The sequence below is a fragment of the Electrona antarctica genome (genome assembly GCF_951216825.1).
Source record: "Electrona antarctica genome assembly, chromosome: 8".
NCBI lineage: Eukaryota > Metazoa > Chordata > Actinopteri > Myctophiformes > Myctophidae > Electrona > Electrona antarctica.
In genome coordinates, this window is record NC_136789.1 from 12,110,652 (window position 1) to 12,137,792 (window position 27,141).

Below are 27,141 nucleotides of genomic sequence, written 5' to 3' on the forward strand. Positions count from 1 at the left end.
TGCTTGACTCAGGGTGGGGGGGGTCACCAGTTCAAATGTGATTTTAGCGTTCACATTCACAGCCTGAAATGGTTGAGAACCAACCACTGATCTAAAGCAGGCTACATATAGTACACTGTGGTAATACTATGTACTCTACTCTTTATGGCATACATCCTATAGTACAATGTACAGTAATTGTACTATTTTGGGTATGTAAGGAGGGAAGTTTCAACAACTAAAATAGCAAATCTGCGTGTATGTTGCAATGCATTGAGCTTGTAGACTGTCCATTTTATATTTTCCTCCACTATGGGAATTGTAGTGAATTGTTGGTGACATGTATTAGTGTGAATCTTTATGCTGTTGAGTAATTGAAAAGTCCCCAGGACTTTTGTTATCCTTTTAGCCTTAATGTCTTACTGTACCGCATGCGGTTTACACTTCTGACTAATAAAGTATTCAATCAACCATATTGGAAGGTCAGAAAGCTTTATGGTGGAGTAAGAAACGGGAGCACGTCGTACATCAGACCAAGGTATAAAACCAGAGTAATGTTTATTCCTCTGAAACCACAAATATTGGTTGCTGCCAAGAAGCGTACACTTTATCCTTCCTGGACAGGAAGGCGCCACCTACACATCAGTCCAGTCCAACCGTCTAAATGGATAATAGGGTTTGAGCCACAGAAAATTATACCAGCAGGATGTCCAAAGATTCAAGCAAAGGCAGTCCAGAAAGCTGCACACTGGTTCATTCCGCCTCCACAACACTGGCGCCGGATTCACAGAGGCAAGTGGTTTACAGTAAATGTAAATAATAACCTAACCACACAATCAAAAATAAAGACAAGGAAACAATTGGCATCGAGAGTTAAGGGGCTTGGAAACACATGGAATAGATATACTCTTTTCTTATTGTCACTGTCGGGCAGAAACCCATGTTCAGAATCCTTTCAGGAAATTAAAAAAAAAATGATAAAAAGAAAGATAAGCGTTCCAATGGATGCAATGTAGTTAGGCCTATTTAGTCAGAAGCTCGTGTACATTATGGTTGCTCTTGTCAAAAATAGTGGGGGGGGTAAAAGCTCTACCATACCTAACCATTCTCCCTCTTCTAGCCTAACATTAAGCCTTTACTCATTTGCATTTTATTTTGACTTTTGTATTTCCAGCGTGCTAATATCATCCATCTGTTGTATGGTACCATCTGGCTCTGCCTGAACAGCTCCAACCTCCACCATACCCTCCCCTTCTTTATCCTAGGCTCTTCTTGCCTAACCTCAAGCCTTTCCTCACTTGTAAATTATTTTGACTTTTGTACTTCCGACTGTAGCTCGGCCAATGTCACTATTCGGTCAAGATAATATCTCGACCGGTCAAGATAATATCTCGATCGGTCAAGATAATATCTCGACCCAATATCTCGACCGGTTGAGATAATTTCTCTCACCACGGCCAATCCAGTTCGAGATATTATCTCAACCGGTCAAGATAATATCTCGACCAGTCAATATAATATCTCGACCAGTCCAGATAAATAATTTTTCTCACAATGGCCACTCCAGGGCTCCGTACATTTAAGACAAAATAAAACGTTTAATATGGCGATACAAGGTTTCAGCCCGACAGCAACGATATTGAAAGTTAAACAGTAGCAGCCTGTCCCGTTTACTCATGCCCTCCCACCAGTTTCTTGTGCTTCTTCTTGGCTGGTTTGCCTGTGGGTGTGGTTGGTGTCTTGGCCTGTGTGCTGCCCTGTGGTGTCTTGGCCTGTGTGCTGCCCTGCTGTGACTTGGCCTTCTTGGCTGGGCTGGGCTGGGAAAGTGCCTGTCCGTCCCCTGGCCGCTTCTTTTTGATTTTCTTTTTCGCCTGTCCTTGCAGGTCTCCCTCGGGTCCGTATGTGGGGAATACGTGGGCATTTTGTGCACCTTCTGTGACCTTCACCTTCTTCTTACGATTCTTCCGCTTTTTAGTTTCGGGCAAGAAACCTTTCTTCTTCTTCCCGTCGTCCTCTTGGCCTGCTTCCTCTGTTCCCTCCGTCTTCTTTGTCTTTTCCATTTTAGGCTTACTGTCAAAACATGGCAACACAACTTGTAAATTCTCAATATTTTTCACACTTCAAATTAAAAACATTTTGAGTGCATGCTTAGTTACTAATACAATACTTAAGTATCAGTAATGTCTAGGTAATAGAGCTGTCTGGCAAAGCCGGTCGGCACATGGTGAAAACTCACATGGCTCCAAAATGTGTCATGATGGCCCAGTACGTGTCTGCCAGGCGACCACTTTTATTGAAATCGGGGGCTTTAGTCAAGGGCTGTAGCGCCTTCTTCAGAGGCTCCAAGTCCACTGATAACTTCTGTAGAACACACACAGGACATAAGAAAAAAACGTTGACTCTAAACAAGACAGCAGCCACAGTAACACGATATCCATCACACCTTGTATTTTGCCTGAAGTGGAAACGCCAACTTTTATGTTTGAGATGTTTCGTTACAAACCTTGGATCACAAACACTGATATACTGATATATCGTTGCTGTTGGGAGGAAAACACCTAACTCCATTTTGTTTTGCATAAATCAGTGCTATTGAACACCCACGTCTGTGTTGTTTCGAAAATATGGAACCAATGAAAAGTAGTAAAAAGCGCTTGGGACAAAACCTCTTAATTCCATTGAATCCTCAAACTGTCTGCTAAAACAGCCAACTCCACCACCTCTCCCCTTCTAATGGAAGTAATTGACAATATATAAAGTCACAAAACCAACTTTGATGAGGCAGTATTGCTGTGTTTTTAAAATATAAGGTTTTCTTAATTTCCTAAAAAATGAACATTTTGGAGTTAAGTGGTTTCTTACCGATCGAGATATCAGGGTTACAATATATGTATTATTATGTCACAAATATATGTATTGTTCTTGTACTGAAGCAGACTTCATGAGGCTGACTGCGTTGCAATGAAAAGGAACTTAACATAAACACCGCATGAAACTTGAAATTACCTCTTGGTTGATGCGTTTGATCAGGAATTTACAGAGCTCCAGGGATTTCTCCATCTTTTCTCGCTCCACCTTGCTCTGAACACTCTGCTCCACCTTTTCAACACTCTGCTCCACCTTTTCAAAACTCTGAGAAGTGGGTACACCATTTAACAATTATCATCAATGATGGCTGGATGGGAACCCAAGGTTCCCAGTTCGATCCCGGGCTTCCCCAGTTAGTGTCCAAGTGTCCTTGAGCAAGATGTTGAATACTCATTTGTGTGTGTGAATGTAGTGCACAAGCTACTGTATGTAAAGTGCATTGGATAAAGGCACTATATAAATGCACCATTTACCAAATAATTATGTATAATAATAATTATTGTAATGTTAAGCTTAATTTATACTCACTTGTTAAGAAAGCAACAGTGTTGCTTTCTTAACAAAACGAATACCGGTACATCTACAAGCTATCCACACACCTTACATTGCTGATGCTGAGGCTATGACGGCTTCTTTTTAGGAGCCGATGCAGTCAGCAGTCTATGTAATAGAGTACAATTGCAGACTTTTTGTCTTTAGCAAATGATAATCCTCCAGATCAACGTTCGTTTGCTTCAATGTTGAAATCTACCCGATGCCTATTGTAACTTGATTTATTGTGCTGAGATGATCCGGTAAACGCAAAGTTAATTGAACTGAATATGAATCAAAAGGATTTTTGGAAATATAAAGACCCCGAGCCGATCCATAGGCTTGCGTTGTAAACTGATAACATTCACATAATATTCAAAAATGTATTGCCAAAACCAATTTGCAGTTGAAAGAAATATGTTGATGAACGTGAACAGAACACGCATTGCAAGCGTTAACAAGATTAACTAGAAAAAGTGCCCTTCTGGGCACAGGTCTCCACCAGGAGGATATAGGAGTAATATAAACATGTTTTTGTGTGGGTTTTCTTTTCCAACAATTTTCTTCATTTTGTTGAGGAAATGCAGAGCCAGATCACTCATAGCATCTCTGAGGATAGAATTCTGGATGAGCAGCATTTTGTACAAAACGGGCCACTCCTGAAAACTTTGGAAGGCAATCTTAGCCAATCAGTGTAGAATCTGAGAAATCCAACAGACTTGTCTTGATCACATGACTACAGAGATCATGTGTACCGATTTGCGTGAGATTTGGATGAAATCTGTGCGACTAACAAACAATGTGTTTTGCAGAAATCGGCCTCATGGTGGCGCTATAACCGACAGATGTGGAGGGATGCAGGGAAAATGTTTTTCCATGGCCTCTAGGGAGTCTGCATACATACGTTGTATACAGATCGATGCAGTTATAGGTAAAAACAGGAATTGCCCTGTTATAGCGCCACCGTGAGGCTGATTTGGAACACAATTAGTGGCATGTCGTCCGCGGCCTAGTGGAAATGTGCGTGTATAATTTCACGGAAATTGCACACTGCGTTTGTGATTTGTGGCATTTTGATCGAAACGGACCAATCAACGGACCAATCATGCTTTGGAAGCCAATCTTAGCCAATCAGGATGGAAAATGGTGCAGATCCGTGTTGATCACATGACTATGGAGATAGTGTATACCGAATTGTGTGATGTATGGATAAAATGTGTACGAGTAATCTACAGAAATGTGTTTTGCCTAAATCGGCCTCATGGTGGCGCTATAACAGGCCGTTGAGGAATATTTGGGGCAGAAGTTCGTTGTTAGCATCCAGGGAGTGTGTGTGCAAAGTTTGGCATGGATCGGGCCAACGGTGCCCGAGCTGGTAACGGACGGACGGAAGGACGGACGGAAGGACACACGCACGGAGTGCAAAACATACTCTCTCCCCATGCCTTCGGCCTAGTGGAGACAAAGAGTGTCTTCTTGCAACTTTAACTTTACTGAAGTCGCGTCCTCCCCTCCCCTCCCTCTCCTTGTTCATAAGATATAAGATGGAGCAATCTTCCATCGTAATAATAATAATAGTAATTTACATTAAAAATGAATACAATTCTATTTAAATAGAGGGACTCACAGACTCGCTACACACTACAGTTCATAATATTTCTAAAGATAATGATTCCATAACTTGTAATAACCTACCTGGGCCAGCTGGAATGTAGTCTTAGAATAGAGCTCAGTCCATGGAGCCCCTGCTAACAGCAGCTGCACCTCTCTGCTCTGCATCGACCGCAGCACCAACACACACGCCTGGCCCTGGTGTGTACACACGCGCACACACACACACACACACACACACACACACACACACACACACACACACACACACACACACACACACACACACACACACACACACACACACACACACACACACACACACACACACACACACACACACACACACACACACACACACAGGAATTTAGCATACTCTTATCCAGAGCGACTTTGTGTACAAGTGCGAGATCAGAGTAAATAGACCATATTCACATGGTGGCCATGTTTGCATTTTGCATTGAAGAAGCCATAGATATAAAAACCTAGATGTCTCATTGGCCGCTGCAGTTCATTGGAGCGACCTGTATCGCACAGGAGGGCGGAAGTGCGCCAAGGTACGCTGCCACTCAAGTGACTACTGGCCAATCACAGCGCGTCTTTTCTGTAACTTATCAGTTACATTCAAAGGAGCTTTATTGGCATGAGAAAACAAATGTTTACATTGCCTCCGATTGGCCTACCGAACAGCTTCCGCATGCGTCACAGAAGCTTGTATTGCCCTCCCTCGAGATACAGACGCCCCAGAGCCGAAGGAGGCGTCTACCTTTCTATGTGGCAAGTTGCCACCATGCAATTAACTTAAGGGCAAGATGGCCGGCGTGTGAATATGGCATGAACCCAAGTCATTGTTGACACAAAATTATAGTGTCAACTCAAACTGGCTGTACTAGTGTATTCAATTCAAGTAGGGTTCAATAGCCTAGAGAGGATTTATAAAATTGCACTGTGCTAAATTATGATTAATACTGGAATACTTTGAGATGTAATAGAACCATATACATCCATGTGTTATCTTAAAAGATGGATGACACTATCAAATGCTATTAATGATTGACTGTAAAATTAGATATAAAAATTAAATCACACCCGTGTGAAGTGAGGGGCGCTCTTATCATCATACATAATCTCATTCCGGCCAATCACAATTAGCGAGCATACTTTTGTCTTCAATGTTTGTGTTTACACACTTTTGTCTTCAATGTTTGTGTTTGCACTCAAAGCTGGGCATAGAAGGGGCTAGCGCCCCTCAAAAATGACCAATATTATCATCAATATGACCTTATGTGATTATTTGCTCAAGGATTTCTATATTGGAAGTATTATGCCATTTCTTACCTGTTGGTGTTCTCTGACTCCAGATGTAATGTTTTCCACTGCTGTGTCCAACAGTTTGATAAAAAGATCCTGGAATAAATAAAAAAAAAATGTTCACAATCAACTTCACACAAGGTATGCTAATGTATTTGCCAGACATTACACAAAGCTTGTTTCTCTAGTGGGTTACCACTGAAGTTATTTAGATGAAAGGTAGCATTCTGAAAGGAGATTAAAAGTCATAATTGTACTTACAGGGAATTTATTCAGGATGTCGACGAACATCTGTGCAGTTAATGGACATTTCCTCTTTGTCATAAAGGAGCACAGGGCGTCTTTAAAGATGGCTACAACCCGGTCCACATCCAAGCTCCCCATGGAGAGCAACTAGACATAGAACAGAGTGATTAGTTACACGCTAGGGAACGATTTCCTTCCAACGCTTTGTGGCTCTGAGTAGACTGTGACATTTATGGAATTCTTATTATGGCGGTGAAAAAGCAGCAAACCCAATCGGTTAACCACATGAACCATAGCATGCCTATTCTGTTGGTATGTCTAACTAAACACATGCACCCTTCTGTGAATGTGATAATAAGCAAAGATTTGTCTACAAAAATAGATCTACAACCCAAGCTAGAAGCCTCTGCTGCCCTGGCGTGGGTCACGGTTTAACCACTTTTTCTTCTTCCAAATTCCTTTAATCTACACACTACACAGTATATGCACAATCATTCCCTGACACTTTTTCTGACAACATCCAATCCGCTACGTGCAATCTCCATTCTGACAGGAGGTAAAATTGGCCAATTATCAAACCTTGGGATAAAATGGAGGAATCTTTAGAAAAAGGCATACAGTGAGACGTACATTCTCAGCAGGTGTGTCTGATGTCTTCTCCTCTTTGGTCTCGGATGCACTTCTCAGTACTTTGACAAGGTACAGAGATGCACTGCAGCAAAACAAAGACAGCATTGTCAGCTCAAAACCAGTGACAGCATAAAGACTTGATTAGCATAAAAATCCAATGTTACGAAGTAACGGATGAGATGCCTCAATCTCATTTAAGATTGCAGGCCTGTGCAGATTGTTCCATGTCTGGATGTGCCCCTTCCCACAAATTGTGCTTCCAAGTACTCTTGATGAATACAGCGTGTCTCTATTTATTCTAGTCATGTGATAAAAAGGTCCAACCTGAAGAAGTAGTAGGCGACCGAGGAGTCTGCCTGCTTCCTGGCTTTGTTCATCAGTTTCTCTATCAGGTCATGGAGCTCCCCTGCTCGGTCTCCTACTGTCTTACAGTAAGACTTGGACCTGCACAGCTGGTTCCTAGGGAGGGAGCGCACACACACCACACACCACACACACACACACTATTGACTATCATTGTGTTCCTGTTTCCTGTGTCTACCAATTAATTCTGATGGCAAACAGTGCCTATTTTATAGAATTTAACCCATTAAGACCTTGATATATACTTGAACTTGATATATATTTGTCTGGAAACAATCCTGAAATAATAATAAATAAACGACAGCATTGCAGAAACAATGCAAATACATTTTGGGGGCGGAGCTTACTTGAAGATGTCTGCAGCCTTGCGTAGGAAATCCTGCTCCTGCTGGTCACTGTCAGAGCTCATGCCCCTCTCGATGATGGTGAGGAGGGGCTCCACTATGTCCAGGACCAGGGGGCTGCGGTCCTGCTTGTCCAGAAACACCTCCAAGAGATCCAACACCTACAACAAGTCAGGTCAACAATAGTGAGCGGCCTCATGAGGAGTTAAGAGAAGAAAAGTTTGCAAGAATTCTTTGAGTAAACAACACAGCTTTACGTTTCAAGGGGAACACCACCACCTTTTTGGACTGCTGCTGCTCTGTTCACAATCGCGACAGCTACGTTCACAACTACTGTACAGTACGTCACTGTTTAAAGACCAGAACGCAGTTGGAGCTCGTTTTTACTGCCGCTTAATTTTTTTTAAATACTGTCAGAGCGCTAGAGAGAACTCTTCAAGGCTATGGACAAACCTTTTCCCTAGTTCTGAGGGAGGATGGGGTCCTCCAGCTCATGGAAGATAATAATAATAATAAACTTTATTTGTATAGCACCTTTCATGACATGAAATGCAGCTCAAAGTGCTTTACAGAGCAATGGAGAAAAAAGATAGGTAGCTCAGTCGCGTATGAGTAGTGTGGCTTGGGTGTGGAAAGATACTGGGGTTTCAAGTACTGGGAGCTGATGGTACAGTAGGTGTGACGCTCCACCTCAGCAATCCACCTCCCAGGGTCTAACGCATTGTGGCGGGGACAGACTGAATGTTAACGGCCGATACTGACAATAAGCCACTGGCGACCTGCTTCTTCAAAATAAGATTATTTATTTTGATTTTGATTTTTTTTTTTTTTTTTTTATCGGTTCACCATTAGCCGTTGGTGTTTCTTAACGGATAACGGTTATCGGTTGGCCATCCCTAGTGTGCCAAGTTGTGCACTAGGCGTGGCGCTGCACTTCAGCAATCAATCTCCCAGGGGTCTAGCACATTGTAATAGACTACTGTATTTTTCATAACTCTATAAAGCAATTATAAAACTATTAGCACACATACCAGCCCTTTAAACCCCTTATGTTCTCCCTGTTTGACTGTTATGAAATAGGGACCTGGGACACTAGGTTTCATGTGGTTAAGCATAAACGTGTATTTTCTACCTTGATCTTGAAGTCTCGGACCAGCATCTTATCTTTGTGCAGTCGTTTCTTCTCATCCTTCTTCTCATCCGCCTTTTTCTTCTGCTCAGAGAAGAGCATCGCAAGGCTCTTATCCAGCTTCATCATGGATTCATCGTCCATCTCCTCGTCATCATTATCACTGCCATCTTCCTCTATAGGCTACGTGTGGGAGGTAGTGCGACTGATGTTATAACATACTCACTTCATACACCTAATACAACACCTTTCTGCTTAAAGGTCTCTAAGTCTTTACTGGATCCGTTATCTTCAAGAGCACGTAAGATAACAAGGAGACAATTAAAGCCTTTAAGCCAGGGGGTCATGTTGGCTTGTGGTGGACATTTGTCAAAATTACATTTTTGCCACAGACATACAAATGAGTGGCCAATAATATTACCAGAAACACAAAGACACAGCCCTGAATGGCCCCGAATGACCATAAAGGGTCTGTTGGTGTACAAATGGAACCAATGGGAGTCCTTGCAAATAAAAATGTTTGAGAACCACTATAATTACTATTATTATACATCATTAGTGGACTCATAATATGCCATAGTGTCATAGTAATTCTCTGTCATACTATTATTCTGAAGAAAACCTAGAGACTTGACATTCAGTAATTGGCTATTATGATCAAAATAAGAACATTATCATGGTGTGCAAAACAGAAAATCTAAAGCTTGCCACGGCCGAGGCCAAGTCTTTTACCACCGACACATTTGTCCGTGTAGGGACATATTAACCCATTCTGGGCGGGAACCCCTGTTGGTGTTTTAACTAAGCATTATGTTATACTTTAGCTATTGAAAAATAGCAGATCTACAAGCAGAGCGCGCTACGAGCTTGTAGGTCTGCTATTTCTTTTAAATCGTGAAAATACGGCACAAATCTTTGAATATATATTCTTTCAGAATACTTTTTTTTTATTTCGACGTCAGGCCTAAATGGGTTAAAGGAGCATTCAGTGATTTGGGTGATTTGGAAAAAAACCCGGTCCACCCGGTAACAAGATGTGCACATGCACACGCTCTACAGTGGGGGAAGTACAACAGACCAACAGCACGTGCACCAATGCCCGCCCCACTCGATCATGATTGGAAGAAGGCCCCTCTCATCCTGATTGGATGAAGGCTTTGCCACCCAAAGCCCAAACTAGGGTTTTTTGACCCCAGGGGCTCACTGGGGACAGGGAGGAACTCCTTATATGGTCAGCACACTTTATAGTAGGGAGGATTATCCAAAAAATAAGAAAAAATAAGTGATATTTGAATTAAGTGAAATCACTGAATATACCTTTAACAAACCCTGCTCTAAAAGAAAATACAGCATCCACTAGAAACCCACCATGTTATTATGCTGATGGAAGACCTTCATCACCTCCAGGCGGAAGTTTGGATCTACGTTGCCTTTCTCCTGTTCCTCCATTAGTTCATTATCATCTTCTTCATCATCTTCATCATCTTCACCATCGTCATCATCATCATCATCAGACTCCCCAGACTCTTCCTCCTGGAATTAGCCAGTGCAATGTATTAAAAGGTGGTACACGAGCAATATATATTTCTTTGTTAAGATAAGTGTTAAACAGTTCGATATTCTGATGTTTCTGTGTTTGTTCAATAACACAGGTCTGCGCACAAACTTTGTTTTTTAATACAGGAACAATAAACATCTCATCTTATCTAATCGCTAAGAAAATAATCGATAGCTGCCCTAGTAGAGATGAGTTTGATGAACAAACAATTTTTAAATGTCCTTGGCACAATGTGTAGTACAGTTCCCCCCACCCCCAACTGTTTACTGTACATATATTGTTTTGCTATTAGTGTTTATTGCTACTAGATGAGGTCTAGGATATAGTATTACATAATATGTCTTTAAATGTCTATGAATTGAATACACAGACCTCAATAGAAACTATTCGTTTGCAACTTTGCATTTCTGTCTCATAAAGTATCATACAAAGTCAGCGTTCTATCCATTCCAAACAAGACTACACACCTCCATGTCCTCATCTTCATCGTACTCCTGTGGCTTCTTAGTGGCGGTCTTCATGTCGTCTGTAACCACCACAGCACTGTCGTCCGCGTCTTTATCTGCGTCCAGGACCTACCGAACAACACAACCACCACAGCTGTTTATCTAGGTCCAGGACCTACACAACAACACAACCACCACAGCTGTTTATCTGGGTCCAGGACCTACACAACAACACAACCACCACAGCTGTTTATCTGGGTCCAGGACCTACACAACACCACAACTACAGCTGAGCTTTGGAGCAGCCATTCCCACACTGTGTGGAACATTATGATATTGCAAGTGGGCCCCCAAATAATTGTCAAAACAGTAGTGTTTCACAATGTTGAAAATGTTGTTTTCATTGTGATACAGCTAAATATTCTCTGAAATTGCATGCGGCCCAACCACTAGACCACTTAACACAGCAGGCTTGTTAAGTGGCCTGGTGGTGGGTGGTCCACGCTTTCGAGATGCTCTCAACACAAGTAGGCCCTGATCCAGAGGCTGCTTTTAGAGGACCGTGAGCACAATGGTAACAACCTTAATAAACCAACCCCCACGCTGCAACAGCGATGTTTTAATGACATTTGGAACGACATTCCATTTGTTTTGGACGGTACATTAAGACTGAGCAGCCACTTACATCCAGGATGGCAGTGAGCGCCCTGGCAGTGACATGGGGACAGATGGAAGAGAAGACCGTCTTGCAGACCTGTCGTATGTGGCGGCTGGGCTGGGACAGGAGGGACAGCAGGATATCCACCACCACCTCCACCCAGTGGGGTTCATCCTCGTCTTTTGCTGTAGGGGGAGAGTAAACCCGATTTATACTTTATTCTTTCCCTCTCACGGCACACTCACCCTTACACGTGACCCACATGAACCCCGGCGTCCTGATTCCAGGGGCAAGCATTCGGTGAAAATAGGAGATCTATAACCTATGTGAGCTTGTAGATTGGCTATTTTTGGACTGCGACACACCGTCGTACGACAGGCTAAATTAATCGCCAACTTAAATTTGAAATCGTGACAGCCCTAGTCGTGTGTTGTGAGTGTTGTGTTCTGTTATCATTTGGATTCTGTCTTCCAGTTTTCTCAGCTCGTTTGGTTTTCCTCTGTCGCCGTTGCTTGCTTTCAGGTGAGACAGATGTTTTTACAAGCCCCATGGGAGTTTTTAAGTTCGTCTGCATGAATTATACTTTTATTATATTGTACAGCTTCTGTGTTTATCCTACAATAAACCACACAAGAACTACATTAAAAACAGAGGTAGCTATAGACATTCCCCAATTACATTATGTATTATATGCATTAAGTTTATAATTATGCTATCAACGTTTTGTTGACTATAGAACAAATTAAGAAGTATCCATTATATAAACACGTACTGTAAGCATTAGGTTTTTACCTCAACATATTTTTGTTTCTTGATCTACTTTAACCTTAACAAAGACATGATTTAAGTAAGTAAAAGTAAGTAGAACAGATTTTCAAGCTAACATTGCACCCCGTTGTTAAGTTGAAATCCTGTTCTTTTCAGCAATGCATTAGGATAGATATAAAATTTTCTCCCATCAGATAGCATCGATACAAACAGGAACAGCAACATTACCTGGTTTCTTTTTCTTCTTGGACTCTTGGGCATCCTTCATGCAATTCTGGAGGTCCTGCATTATGTCCACCAGCTCCTCTGGGGCCTTAACAGCCACACACACAATGTTTTATTGAGGATTTATGGAAGCCTATTTTACTGGCCAACATATTTACAAATGTTTTCATTGCAGTTTTAGTGGCTTCAGCTAGGGTTTAAGCAATGTCCATGTGCACAGCTGCGTGCGCACGCACACATGCACTATACTGAAAAGAAGCACTTGGAACGAGTCCCAGTCAACAAGGTCTGTAAAATGTAGATAGAATTGAATTTCTAATGTGTTTCTCTCCAGGGCTGTGGAAGTCCGGTGTGTTATTTTGCTGTGGCAGGCACAGTAATAAAGAAATGCTAGTGATACCTTAAAGAGATGGATGCCAACCAACAGGAACAGCTGCTGGAAAGCATTGGCTTCTGGTGCATTGCTTTTCTTGGCTTTCTTCATCAGAGCGGTCACTGACTCCAGCATGCTGAAACAGCGGACAGGAAACAAACTGAGAGGTTAGGGCTGGGCAATGATTAGGTCCTATCCCTAAATGGGACTGAAAAAGAACTGAAAAAAATAATGAACGCTAGAAGCTAATTTGATGTATAAGAGTGGGCACAATGTCAAGTGATCTTAATGGTAAATTGATTGCTTGTTCCATTTCTCTTCCACTGCAATTGGAGAGAGCTCACTTCCTTAGCCAGCATCATTTCAATACAGTTATTAAGACTTATTTTTTACTCTTTATTTCAGCATAGAGACAGGCAACCAAGTGCAGAGAGAGAGAGATAGACATGCGAGACCAGACAGGATTTGAACCTGGGTCATTGTGCTCTACATGAGCATATGTTCTCTGGCTGAGCCACCAGGCACCACATTGTTTATTGTCTTTCCTCTTACCCGTCCCAGGCTTGTCTTTGCTCAGGGCTGAAGGGCTGAGCGCTCTGGACATATTTTGGCTGGTTGAGCAGGGCCTGGGCATACTGCACCAGGCAGTAGACCCACAATGTTCCGTCAGCCCTCACGCCCAGGACGCGCTTCTGGTTGAGGGCTGCAACCTCGGCGGAGTCCCCCAGCACTGGCAGGTGATGCATGTGCTGCAGCAGCCTGGAGTGGAGGGTGGGACAGTTGGAAAGCCGTTAGGCATGCTGCAGTATAAAAGTGGTTCTAAAATGTCTTCATGTCAATTGGATCCCCAAATTGATAGGGATTTGGCTGCGAAGCCTGACTTTTTTTGTGCGTTGTAAAATTTTATTTTAGCCTAATTTCTATCTTTTTATCCCAACTTATTTTTCTTATTCTTTTCATTTCTCTAAACTACTATCTTGTGTATATTGCAGTGCTATTGGTGCAGTCTTGCAGACATGCTGCACCAACATTTCCCTACTTGTACGAGTGAGTGACAACCCTCATGATACCTCTTAATTCTTAATGCTCGCTCTGTTATATTCCTTGTACCCGTCCCTTGTTTAGTATTTTGTCCCGTCTTAGATGTAGTCTGAAGCAATATACTTGTATAAGGCTTATGTATGTTTGTTTGTCCTGTTGAAAATCACTAAAAAGAAAATTACATGGGTAGAAAGGCAAAACGGAGTCCCGTTTTGCCGTCTGAACGGCAAAAAGAACTACATGGTTTTTCACAAATCAGATTTGAATCACTCCTTAGCCTTGTTCTTGTTCAGACTAAATACAACCATATCTGACTCCAATCTGGCTAGGAAATCAAAATTTGGCTGCCAGTCCGAACAGGGCCAAAGTAGTTTCAGAAGTGTTGAAAACAACAAGGCAAATAATTATTCACAAATATGTAACTAAAAGTTAGTTAAAGAGCTCTTACCCAAAGAAGGAACTGACTATAATGGCTCTAGTCCTGTTATCCAGTGGCATAGAGAGCTTTCCTTCGGTCTCTGGGATGTCTGGAGTGGCTTTCTTGGCAGTGAAGAATGCATGGAAGAACACAAACCTGGAACCACCGCCATGCACAACAACAACAACAACAACACCACGTCACCGTCATTTCTTTGTGGCGAAGGAAAACAAGTGCTTGACAGAAGTTCACAGAACTAAACAAGAAGTGGGTCTGACCTCGCCACGTCCATCACCAGGCCCTCTTCTCTCTTCACCTGCTGGTTCTCGATGGAAGTGAGCCGAGCAACGATCCACTTCCTCAGACGAAACACGCAACCCTCTTTCCTGAGAGAAGAGAGAACGAGCAACAGTCAGAAGATGAGATAAACCTTTACTGGGTAAGAGCACATTGATAACCAACCCATGGGCCATTGTTTTGCCAAATAACTGGCAAAACTCTAAGATTGTAATATAACATTAATATTAAATTAAACAATAAAAACAATTAATGAACGAGGTTGGTTCCATTGATCCAAGGCGAAACAATTGATTGATTGACCATCCACATAAACATAACAATGCCCACCCATCTGGGCTACAAACGCTGTCAAGATTTTCAAGTGGGCCCTGATCCATAAAGGTTTGGGGAATGTTAAAAAAGTGAAAAGTGGCCTGGGCCGTGGCTCAGCGGTCCAGGCACCTTGGCTGGTAATCCAGTCTGGCAGTGTGCCGCGGGTTCGACTCCCGATCCCGACGGCCCTTACTGCATGTCATCCCCCCATCTCTCTCCCCATTTCCTGTCAGCCTACTGTCTATCCTTCCCATAAAAAATATATATTAAAAAAAAAGGCCAATGAAGAATTAAGAAGAGCTTGTGACTAAATAACTACCATACATACCCGACAGCAACGATATGAATGAATATGTATGGACAGTTCAGAGGATCCGAGCTGAGTAGACTGGGAGAGGAGTGGAGAGATATTTAATTGAGTACAGAGCGGGTTTTAAAATGCGTCAGTGGCTTCGGAGCGAGGACCGACCTCCGCTCCATGCCCCTCCGATCGGGGCAGTGCACCACAGATTAGAGCAGGCAGGGTCACTGTCTGTCTGTGCAGACAGAGACAGAGACGCGATGCGAGATAACATAAACCGCTGGGTTTATGGTTTTGCGATTTGGCGTAAAGCGACACGCATGCACAAACACAAACACACACACACCAGAGCCGGCTAGTGTGACACACACACACACACACACACGGACGGATCACTTGGATGGAAACTAGCGTATTCTCGTTTTCCTTTGAATTGAATCACTTGCGATGCAATGCAACGACATGCAGCGGCATGCATTAGGGCATATCAGCCATGCATTAGGGCATATCAGCATGCATTAGGGCATATCAGCATGCATTAGGGCATATTAGCATGCATTAGGGCATATCAGCCCGCTACAAACGCTAAAGCGGTTTTGTTGCATCTCGGATCATTGGCGTGGTTTGGGCTTAAACGGCTGCACAGCATGATCGCGGAGTGATCGGTGTGCAAATTAAGTCGAGCGCCGAGTGGGGGAGGAGCGGGCTGGGGGGGGGGGGGATCCAGACGAGCGAGTGTGTAGCGGGACAAAAGCCGCCTGGAGCGAAGAGCGTTTTCTCTGGTACAGTTATCCTTCTGTAGTGTAGTTCTGTAGTGTGTACATCCTAACTTCCCTAAGTGTGCCAGAGAGTCAGTCACTAATGATCCAAATAACAGACACTCATTTCCAATTCAAAACTATTTTAAGAAACTGCACAGGAAAAATGTTTTCGCACTCTCAGAACCGTTAAGGGTCCATCTGGGCCCTTAAAAGGTATTTTTTTTTACACACTCAGAGATTTGACTGTGCAGCGGCACCATATGGCAAGCAACATCAAACACCATATGTGCAAAAGGTACAACCTTATGTCTGCAGGCAAGGCAGTGCCAGGTATTATTAACTGCCAGTAACTAAATACAGACATGACTTTTGCATATGAAATTCAAATAAACTTGAGTATTAGACCTTTAACCCATTAAGATCAGTAGTTCTCCAGCACACTTTTCAAACAGATTTTTCAAAAACGTTCAAAAACAGCACATGTACAGTACAAGCTCGCAGCACGGTAGCCTGGCTAATAAGCCAGACCGAATCAGCCGTTGGCAAAAAAAAAATTTGCCTGCCAAGCAGCACGGCATGAAGCTTGTATATCTGCTATTGTTGAATATCCAATGCTAAAAGCTAAAACGAGACAGAAGCTCAAAGTTATTCAACTTTGAGGGGGAGGGGTTGGTAAATAGTTAATATAGCAACACTACCTTTTAGTGTTTATTTTAGTGTGGGGGTGAAAAAACCCCCAGAACAGAACACATCAATAAGTATAAACAAGGCCATGCAACGGTAACACTCACGCTGCACTTTCTCCCGGGTTGTCCTTCTGCCTGCGGGTGCTGAAGTCCAGGCACATTTCCAGCTGGGGGTTGAGGAACATGGCCTTCAGCCAGTCCACGTAGCGCTGCAGCGCCGCGGGCCGGAGGTGCTGCGCCACCCGCCACGCCGACGGCACCACCGGGTAGCCCTCGTTGGTGAGGGTGGAGAAGCCCACCATCACCGCCAGCTGTCTGTCGGGGTCATCGCAGCCTTGAAGGAAATCTGCCACGTAGATCTCCATCTCTGGAGCCAGCTTGACACGTTTGGGTTTCTGGGGGGGGGGGGGGGGGGCAATGGGAGAATCAGATATAATAACCGGGAAAGAATTTGTGACATTTTAGCAGGTCAACAAGCTCACGACGTATCACTTGTGAGCTTGTACATTATTTATCCTGACAGAAGCATGTGATCAGAACCAGCATTTCAAGTCTTGGTTGAAGCTCACCGTTAGGGTCCAGATCCCAGCATGCCCGGTTCGACAGCCGGCCCAGTAGAACACTGGGTCGGTTCCGAGGGCCGGGCAGCCAGACCACCCTGATGTCAGAACGACACCAGGGGGGCATCGGAGCCCGGGCTCAGCACAACTCAGAGAATGGATAAACTGTTGCATCATTTCACATGCTTACTTTCAAGTTTTATTCATTTTCATTCAGTGTTCATTTGGTTGACTAAGACTAATAGACTAAAAGACTAAGGTTTTTCAGAAGACTAAATAGGACTAAGAGTAAAATGGTGTGTTATTCAAAAGACTAAATCAAAATGGGAGAATCAGATATAATAACCGGGAAAGAATGTGTGACATTTTAGCAGGTCGACAAGCTCACGGCGCGTCACTTGTGATCTTGTACATTTGCTGGTTTTGAAAAATCTTGAAAGTGTTTGAAAGAAACTTCTCTTGGCACAGAACATTTTCAGATCGGGGTGCCCGGCCAAATACATATAATTTTGGGGGTCGTCGCCTCACAGCTAGAAGGTCCTGGGTTCGAGTCCCACTGGGAAGCTGTGGGCGTGTTCTCTCCTCTGTGTCATCAGTGCCCATAACCGGTCTTTCTGTGTGGAGTTTGCATGTTCTCCCCAAGTCCCCTAGGGTAGGTACCCTCACAAAAAACATGCAGTAATCCTGGTCTCTAAACTACCTCCCCCTGGCCAGCCGGGGCGCCTGATGGAGGGGAAAGGAACTGGTTGGAATAATGTGTTCCTTCCACGCGCTACGTCCAACCGGGGAAACTCCTCCTCCAAACAGCAGCTTGGACTCCTCATGCATAGAAGGAAGCATGAGTCAGTGGGCTGTCCTCCCCAGGTTGGCAGAGGAAGTGTACCGCCCAGGATTACATTAGATAATTGACACTGGGTGAAAAAATGTGTTGCAAAATCGTGGGATAAATCAAACAAATGGGAACACATGTCACTGTCTGATAACTATAATAGCAGCTTCTTCAACTACTCAAATTAAAACTCAATTCCTAGGCTTGCACATTTGAAGCACATTCTCCCCCCGCTAACATTGTTTTGATTCCACAAACCTGAGCCGAGACCACATGCTCCCCATAGCGCTTCATCACCTCCCCATTGAGCACATTTTTCAGCTGGGACAGAGACAGCAGGGGCAGGGCGCTCCCCAGCAGACGGAAGCATAGGAACCTGGAGAAATGCAGGCAAACAAGCCTCGGTCAACATCTAGAGCGGTAGGGTCTTCAACAGGGGGTACAGGACCTCTAGGGGGCCCTCAGTTACAACAGCCCAAATCTTTGTGTGATAGAAACTGTTTTTTTATGTTAACCCATATACATATCAATTTAGGGGTCCTTGACCTAAAAAGGCTTGAGAACCACTGATTTAGAAGGCCTTTGCTGAATTGGCCTCAGGCCTAAATTGGTTTAGAGCAGTGGTCCCCAAACCTTTTTGGCAGTGCACCCCCCGTTACCTCCTGACCTAGCTGATGCACTCCCCAACGTTCAGTCTCATAGTATTTGGCCGAAAATTATATATTTTTAAATATGATTATGGCAAATAATCACAGAATGTCAAATGAAACCAATGGGCGCTTGTGGGTACAGTCCTCACAATTAGAGAATGTAAAAGAATTGTTGTTTTGATCAACGTTTGGTATCGCTCCTATGGTATCAACATCAATACAGCATAGAATTGTGTACAAATTCGTATTACAACAAATTCATATTCTATGTCTTGGGTCTCAGAGGCTAAATCGAATCAGTGGCTGAAATGAATAATGGACCTTGTTATGAAAAAGGTTGAAGACCACTGGTTTAAAGCATTTCCTTCATAACAACGTACTGCGTGGGTGACGACTGCTCCTCGAACTTGTTCTTGGGAGCGGTTGCGGGGAACATGCTCTCAACGATGACTTTGGTCCAGAAGAGCTGAAAGGTGCCTTCCTTCAGGGACATCTTCAGCAGGTCCAGGGCCACGGCTGGAAGCTGCGTGTCATTCTTCACAGAGCGCGCTGCCATCGTCAGCACCTTTGTGAGCCTGCAGGAGAGGACACCACAGGGTGCAGGAGTTTAGAGATGCCAACACTTAATTGAGCCAATTGCTTTAATCCATTATTTAAAAAAATGATCGAATCAAGTATGGATAATTTAATAACATTAAATGGCTGATCTACAAGCTCACGACTCGGCTATTTTTGGTTTGTGACACTGCACGCAAACATTAAGCATAGATCATTGGAAAGCGGTGTGTGAGTGTATATCTTTGGTGTTGGGCAGAAACCTATTTTTCTATAAATGAATGGCCTACTTTGTCATACTACACTAACAGTGCCACACAAAAATAGAAAAAAATAGATGATCTACAAGCTCACAACATGTAGATCGCTTACTGTAAATATCTCTGGATTAATGCTAAATGCCTAAATTGTAAATTAGCTATTTTAGCTTTTTTCACATTTTTAAATATATAACTAATGAAAAGTATAAACAACATGAGCTTAGTTGTGACTAACGTATAACTACACTTGATCCATTAGAACACTGAATTTTTTCTTTCTTTTTCATTTCGTGAAAAGACAAAGACAGACCCAAGACAGAGCAGCTTACATGTAGTTAATACATTCTAAAAGAACTTCAACATGGTCAACAGTCAATGGTCACATTTAAGGTGGCCTTACACTAGCCGATTTTTTTCAATCTGAAATCTGATAGCACCACACACTACAGGATAATCGGAGCGGGGCAGAGCAAATATCAAACATTCTTGATGTTGATCGGGCCGATCCCGATCGCGCTTTGAGCGGTCGGGCACCCCCCGAGCGTCAAAAATGCCCGATTATCGGCTAGTGTAAGGCCACCTTAAGTTACAGTAGTGAATGAACATCGATATAAATTGGAACCTGTTACGTTTCTTGCTTTTGATTGTTACGGAAGGAAATATTAAGGTTATATTCTAAATCAGGTTTCGGCTTGATGTAAATCTAATTTATTTATCCTGACAGAAGCATGTGATCAGAATCAGCATTTCAAGTCTTGGTTGAAGCTCACCGTTAGGGTCCAGATCCCAGCATGCCCGGTTCGACAGCCGGCCCAGTAGAACACTGGGTCGGTTCCGAGGGCCGGGCAGCCAGACCGCCCTGATGTCAGAACGACACCAGGGGGGCATCGGAGCCCGGGCTCAGCACAACTCAGAGAATGGATAAACTGTTGCATCATTTCACATGCTTACTTTCAAGTTTTATTCATTTTCATTCAGTGTTCATTTGGTTGACTAAGACTAATAGACTAAAAGACTAAGGTTTTTCAGAAGACTAAATAGGACTAAGAGTAAGACTAAATGGTGTGTTATTCAAAAGACTAAATACAAATATTCTGAAAAATTGACACCGTTTTCATTGCAGCAGTAACACTGTATTCACACTGATTTGAGATTTGTTTTAATTAAATTGTATTGCCTTGTGCAAATATATACACTACAGACACACATATTGATACCATGTCTGTATCAATGTCTGTAGTCTGTCAGACCAAGTACAGATGGCCAGAGCAAAGTTATTTTCTCTTTACTTGTACTGTCCTGTACGTATCCTACATTTCACTATTATTGCCTTTGCTGTTACATTTCCCCGCACAGGGATAAATAAAGGTGGTGGTGGTGGTGGTTGATCTATACACACCAATTTGGTCCATCAGTGTTGTTTAATTAACCTTCATACTTCATTGTTTTTTTTTCCTTCTTTTCAGATCATGTTGTTTCTATTATTGTATTCTCTCTACCTATGTATACAATGTTTCTGGCAGACAGCGACCATCTGGCTATTATTCTCATAGATATAAAAGAAAAACAGATGCCTCATTGGCCGCTGTAGTGTCGACAGGAGGGCGGATCAATTTACACTCTGGGGCGGAAGTGCACCGGAAGGCATGCTACGCCACGCTGCCACTCAAGTGACTACAGGTCAATCACAGCGCATCTTTTCCGGGACTTGTCAGACCCAAACATACGCTCTGTGACGCACGCGGAAGCTTCTGTGAAGTACCAACACAGAAGCTTGCCCTCTGTTGAGAGAATCCGCCCAGAGCCAGAAGAGGCGTCTACCTTTCTATGTCTATGATTATTCTCACTTGGGGATGTTGTCCTCAGTGACGATGGTGGACGTTCCCAGCAGCTTCTTGAGCTTCTTGGGTTTGAGGGACTGAGGGAAGCGCTCCATGGCCACCAGGAGGAGCTGCAGCTGCTCTGGTGTGCTGAAGGCTGAGGACAGGTCCGACTGCAGAGCCCCCAGTAGCACCTCATCAAACACATCCTCTGGTGTCTGAGAGAGAGAGAGAGAGAGAGAGACACACACACACACACACTTTAGGATCTTTCCTTGACAGTTTGACACCACGGTCTAGCCTAGCGGCTAGACTTATATATATCGATATTATATAAATATCATGATATGAGACCAGATATCGTTTTGAGCTTGATGTTCTGCAATTTTTTTAACCATTATTTTATATAGATTTTATATAAATAAAATAAATAATCACAATTTGATATTGCTGTTGAAATACTGAGAGACATTTGGTGAAAATCTGTGATATTTGATTTTGTCCATATTGCCCTACAGTCACTAGTCATTTTCTGTTAGTATGGTTTGTTCCAAAACAGTGGTTGCAACTGGAGCTCCATTTAAACACCAGACTGGACTCCTGGACTCAGCAATCTAAGTGAAAATGTCATCAAATCACCTCAGACAAGATGTCCACCATGGTCTTTCCGGGCAAGTCCTTAAGATGTTCTCTGTAATTTGACAGACTCTGCAACAACTGGACACACCCCAACACAACCTGTGGCTCCTGACACACACACACACACACACACGCACGCACACACAGTATATATTACATACGGTAATCATTAGAATAGACAATAAATACCAATGATTAGAAACAGAGTGGCTTTTTACCTTGGGGAGACGTGTGGACTGTGACAGTGCAAGAACACCAAAGAAGTTCCCGAAAGCAGCATTTCTGATTAGTTTCTGAAATCATAAAAAAAGTCGTCACACTCAAGATCAGACCCAAGTTATACAAAGATGTGGCAAAATCGTTTGTTTTTTTTACCTTTTTCGCTAACTCTAAATTGTGTGTCTCTTTGATCCTATTAAAGACAGCCTGGAGAGGTATACCCTCAATTGTGCTCAGCAGCTAAGGAAGCAAACAGAACATTTTGGTTTTAAGTTCAGACAAAGTTGTTGGTGATAACAGAGGATTAAAGCCTGATTTATACTTTGTGTCGCATGCCAAAAATTGCAGATCTATAAGCTCACAACGCGTTGTGAGCTTATAGATCAGCTATTTTCAGCATGCGACACCGTGGTAAGAGATCACATACATTAGGCATAAGATCTCATCAACACTGGAGCATCAACTAACCTGTCCAAGAGCCAGACTGAAGCCAGGACGGGCGACCTCTCTGGTGTGTGCCAGACCTTCCACCAACCTCTTCAAGGTGTAGTCCAGCTCATCTGACTGCAGGACACAGAAAGAAACCCATTATTCATGTTGTTGTTGTTTTTCCACCCAAGGTTATTATGTTGCCAGTTGCCGTCAGTTTGTTCTCAGTGCAGTGGAGACTGGAGTCATTTAAAACAGTCAAGGCCAGTGATTCTGATGCCTTTTTCATTTCAAGGATGCCCAGTTCAACAGGCATTGGACCACAGACCCCATTTGATACAATTTTAATCTCTGGCTGGGACCCCAATGTACACGGTAGAATCCTCAGTCTTAACCCATTTAGACCTGAGGTCTAACGCCTTCTAAAACCTAAAACCTGGGGCGGCGGTGGCTCAGGGTGCCTGGATGGTAACCGCAAGGTTGCCTGTTCGAACCCGGGCTCCCCCAGAGTTAGTGTCTAAGTGTCCTTGAGCAAGACACTGAACCCCAAATTGCTCCTGATGTGCTGGCTAGTGCCTTGCATGGTTTCTTCCGCCATCGGTGTATGAATGTGTGTGTGAATGGGTGAATTGATGTATGTAAAACGCCTTGGATAAAGGCGCTATATAAAAGCACCATTTACCATTTTAACCTATGTTTCTGAAAACCTTCAAATTATTATTATCATTTAAATGTTTTATGTATAGCAACAACTAGAGATGTCCCGATACTGTATCGGTAAAGTATCGGATTGGCCCATATTTGGTCATATCGGTATCGGCAAATATGCCAGTTGTGGAGTTTGCTTTTGAGTTGGTATCGGGAATCGGATCGGAAAGGAAAAAAGTGTAATGGGACATCCCTAGCAACAACTAATGAGACACAGAGATAGCTCTGTGTGGATGTGTGGGACATCCCTAGCAACAACTAATGAGACACAGAGATAGCTCTCGGATTGAAAGGTATAACAATGTATAGGTTGCAACAGGTCTAAATGGGTTAATAAATACTTTACAAAAAATACATTGATTGGCTCAGGAATGCAACAAGGCTTCACAGGGTGAGTAATTGATAGAAAACTAGAAAAAGTTCCCCTCGAGGCACAGGTTGTGGTCAGGTTGTGGCCTCCTGGTGGCGCTATAATAGGCCAATGTGAAAAGGGTGCCATTTGTTCTTATGCCTTTGATGGCAATTTGGATGATTTGAGGCATTTTGTTCCCAAAATGTGTTTTGCAAAAATCCACCTGTTGGTGGCGCTATAAAAGGCCAATGTGAAAAGGGTGGGATATATTCCTCAGCTTAGTAGGAAAGTGTGTGAAAGATTTCACGTAAATTGCACGCTGCGTTCATGATTTGAGGCTTTTTGTTCAAACGGGCCAGTCCTGCAAACGTTGAAAGCCAATGTTAGCCAATTAGGATGGAATATGAAATATCGGACAGATCCATCTTGAGCACATGACTATAGAGATACTGTGTAACGATTTGGAAGAGTACCTGCAAAAAATGTGTTTTACAAAAGTCGGCCTCCTGGTGGCGCTATAACAGGCCGTTATGGAAAATTTGGGACAGAGGTTCATTGTTGGCATCTAGGTAGTGTGCAAAGTTTGCCATCGGGCCAACTGTGATTGAGATTAGCTGGTAACAGACGGACGGACGGACACACGGATGGACGGACGGAGTGCAAAACATACTCTCTCCCCATGCCTTCGGCCTGGTGGAAACAATGACATTTTTTTTTGGGTGAAGTATTCCTTCCCTACGGACCCCATGTTGAGAACCACTGGTGTTGAGGGTGTTTATGGAAATAGAGGAGAGGATCCATTAGTAAATGAAAAGGGAAATGCAATTTAATTACAACACATCAGATGATGAAAGAAATGGGATGATGGTACTGTATAAAGACAGTGAGGCCATGCCCTTGTTCTTCTCACAGTTTTACAACAACACGTAATCAGATGATGAAATAAATCTGATCATAAATAAAGAGGATGTTGTTCCTCTCACAGCTAATAGGACTTTGGGGGGTGAACAACAGTCATCCAGGCAAGGTGATGAACCGTCTGTCACAAAGTGAAAGTCACAAAGTCTCTTTAGTTTATTACCGCTGCCGAACAGCTATTACATTTATAGTTTATACTTAATCCTAGATTTTTGGAGAGAAAAATCAATGCTGATGCATTGCAACAACAGCTTTGGGATAAAGTTTAGAATCATTTTATATGAACCGACAACCTGCAACTGAAACAGATCTACAGCAAAGTGGTTGTCAAAATGGGGTAATATACTGTATAGGTAGTGCACGAATCTCACACGAATCTCATGAAAATATTTATTGTCTTTAGTCTGTAGTTGCTGAACATTACTACTATATTCAAAATGTGGCAGTGGGGGCCAACTACATACTGTGGCTTTAAACAGAAAACATCAAAGTGCTTGACCTAAACCTCTCTGCAAACCAATTCTGCACAATTCTTGCGCAAATTTAGAAATTGTCTTGAGATCTCATAGGTGTCTGAATCTAGATTGCGATATTTTGTCGATAAATTCTGCAGCACTACTAGACGCCTTAACAGACGACGTCACACTGATAAGCACCAGCATGCACACGCAGGCCGGCAGCGCATGAACCCTGCCTCTCAGTACTCGCGTGTAAAAATGCACCATCACACTTTCAGATGCTATTTTTCTCCCAGTGTGGAGGAAGAATGATTAGGATTTTTATTGTGATATCTCGCCCTTGAAATATATAATCCTTGGTTTCTGTTGTGTGTAAACAATAATAGTAGTTCAAAACAGTTGTCCTCAAAACCACACCTCCAGTTGGAAGAGCCTGGGAGTCGATGGTCACTGAAGGGGCGCTTGTTTTACATGTTAGAGTTAGGTTTAGGCATAGTTTTAGACACCTAAGTGTGGAAACAGTGACTAGCAGACCTCTAAGCTCACAACAGTCGCACCCGCAACTATCCCCTGTTCTCTGTGCGCAATACTGTTGTGCAAAGTATAAATGTATCCCTAGGGTGCACCTCACTAGCCAACACACAAGAGGAGGTTGAATTAAATGAAACCAGCACTCCCCAAAACAACCGGTTTGGAGATGTTGCAAATTGATTACATGAAACAGTCACCCATACAGTCGCAATGTTTGTAAACAAAGAATTGGTCTATAGGGATGGATCCCTGCTTGTGGGGATCCAGGGGGTCCCCTGTAAAAAATAAATAGTGAAAGTAGTAAAATAAATAGTGAAAGAAGTAGCCAAATCAGTTTAACACCATTTAAAAGTATTTGAGAACAGTAGATCTCACTCACAACACATTGCGAGCTAAGATCTGCTATTTATTTTTATAAGAAATGTGTAATACTAATAGCTTAGAAAAACTGTCAAATCTTATTTTTTGGGGGGGGGTTAACAGTTTTGTATTGAGTTGTGCTTGAAATGTACTGTAATTCTCCAATCTGTTAATGAATACTTCAAACAAACAGGTCTGTAACTTCTAGAGTGAGTGTGTAGAAATTAGATTTTATTATTATTATGGAACCAATGTTCACTCTCAGAGTTATGCAGGACTTTGAGGTAACATAAAACAACGTAGTACCAGTCCTTGTCACTGTTCTTCAGATAGTTCAAAGGACCCTTACACAGTTTTGTTTTTGATTGATTTGATTGAATACTTTATTAACAGTTTGCAAAAAAAACAAGGTCTACTCTGAGAGTGAACAAAATAGAACCAAATGGACCCGCACTCTCAGAGTTATTATGGGGGACATTGTCTCCTTGAGAGGTTACCACGAAGAATAAACCAAAGTATAGTACCTTGTCACTGTTCTGCAGGTAGGCGATGAGGTCTTGTATCGCCTTCAGACGGACCTCCTGCTCGGGCTTGGCGATGTCCCAGAAGAAGTCCAGAAAGACTCGGTTCTGCTGCAGCACACCTCGCGCGTCCGTCACTCTGGCACGAGCCTTCTCCGTCTCTGATGCTGTGATCTCCCCCATGCTGTCCATGTGCTGCTTTAACACGTTAATAAAGAATACTAAAACAACACACCGATGATGATGATGTTCACACAACACACATCTGCTCCATGCTATCTGGCTGCTGAGGAGGGAGAGAGAGAGCGTGGGAGAAAAACGTGCGTGACCCCCCAAAAGTGTTTCCTTCCGGGGTTAATTCTTCTTTGTGTGATGTGATGGTTGACGGCTGTCATTGTACACGATCGCACCCCCTAGCGCAGTGGTTCCCAAACGTTTAAGCCTAATATGAATGTAAAATAATAATAATAATG

At 42.9% G+C, this 27,141-nt stretch overlaps 1 protein-coding gene across 2 annotated transcripts; it reads right to left on the minus strand.

Annotated features, from left to right (window-relative positions):
• Window positions 1-454: 454 nt before the first annotated feature.
• On the minus strand, window positions 455-27,044 carry mybbp1a (MYB binding protein (P160) 1a). 2 transcript variants are annotated; one of them, XM_079507134.1, is made up of 27 exons: window positions 26,672-27,044; window positions 22,860-22,955; window positions 22,548-22,631; window positions 22,391-22,465; window positions 22,173-22,280; window positions 21,561-21,751; window positions 19,279-19,473; window positions 18,507-18,624; window positions 16,965-17,254; window positions 14,778-14,885; window positions 14,530-14,655; window positions 13,593-13,799; window positions 13,068-13,176; window positions 12,671-12,755; window positions 11,702-11,859; window positions 11,038-11,145; window positions 10,381-10,545; window positions 9,016-9,195; window positions 7,887-8,044; window positions 7,501-7,635; window positions 7,177-7,258; window positions 6,562-6,693; window positions 6,328-6,396; window positions 5,074-5,187; window positions 2,986-3,090; window positions 2,216-2,340; window positions 455-2,049 (listed from the first exon to the last, which is right to left on the minus strand). In XM_079507134.1, exons 1-27 carry the CDS (start codon window positions 26,858-26,860, stop codon window positions 1,650-1,652), a joined length of 3,912 nt encoding a protein of 1,303 aa, XP_079363260.1. In that variant the 5' UTR covers window positions 26,861-27,044; the 3' UTR covers window positions 455-1,649. The 2 variants fall into 2 exon arrangements, with proteins under 2 accessions (XP_079363260.1, XP_079363259.1); XM_079507133.1 differs by having other exon boundaries at window positions 2,986-3,111.
• Window positions 27,045-27,141: the final 97 nt, after the last annotated feature.

What these genes read in the sequence shown, in the direction of transcription:
- mybbp1a (XM_079507133.1), bottom strand. Translation starts at nt 26,860, where the DNA reads ATGGACAGCATGGGGGAGATCACAGCATCAGAGACGGAGAAGGCTCGT. An exon ending in GAGCAGTCGTCACCCACGCA is followed by an intron (nt 18,625 to 19,278) that starts GTACGTTGTTAT and finishes GCATTTCTCCAG; the next exon opens with GTTCCTATGCTTCCGTCTGC. An exon ending in GAGTCAGAGAACACCAACAG is followed by an intron (nt 5,188 to 6,327) that starts GTAAGAAATGGC and finishes TGTACACACCAG; the next exon opens with GGCCAGGCGTGTGTGTTGGT.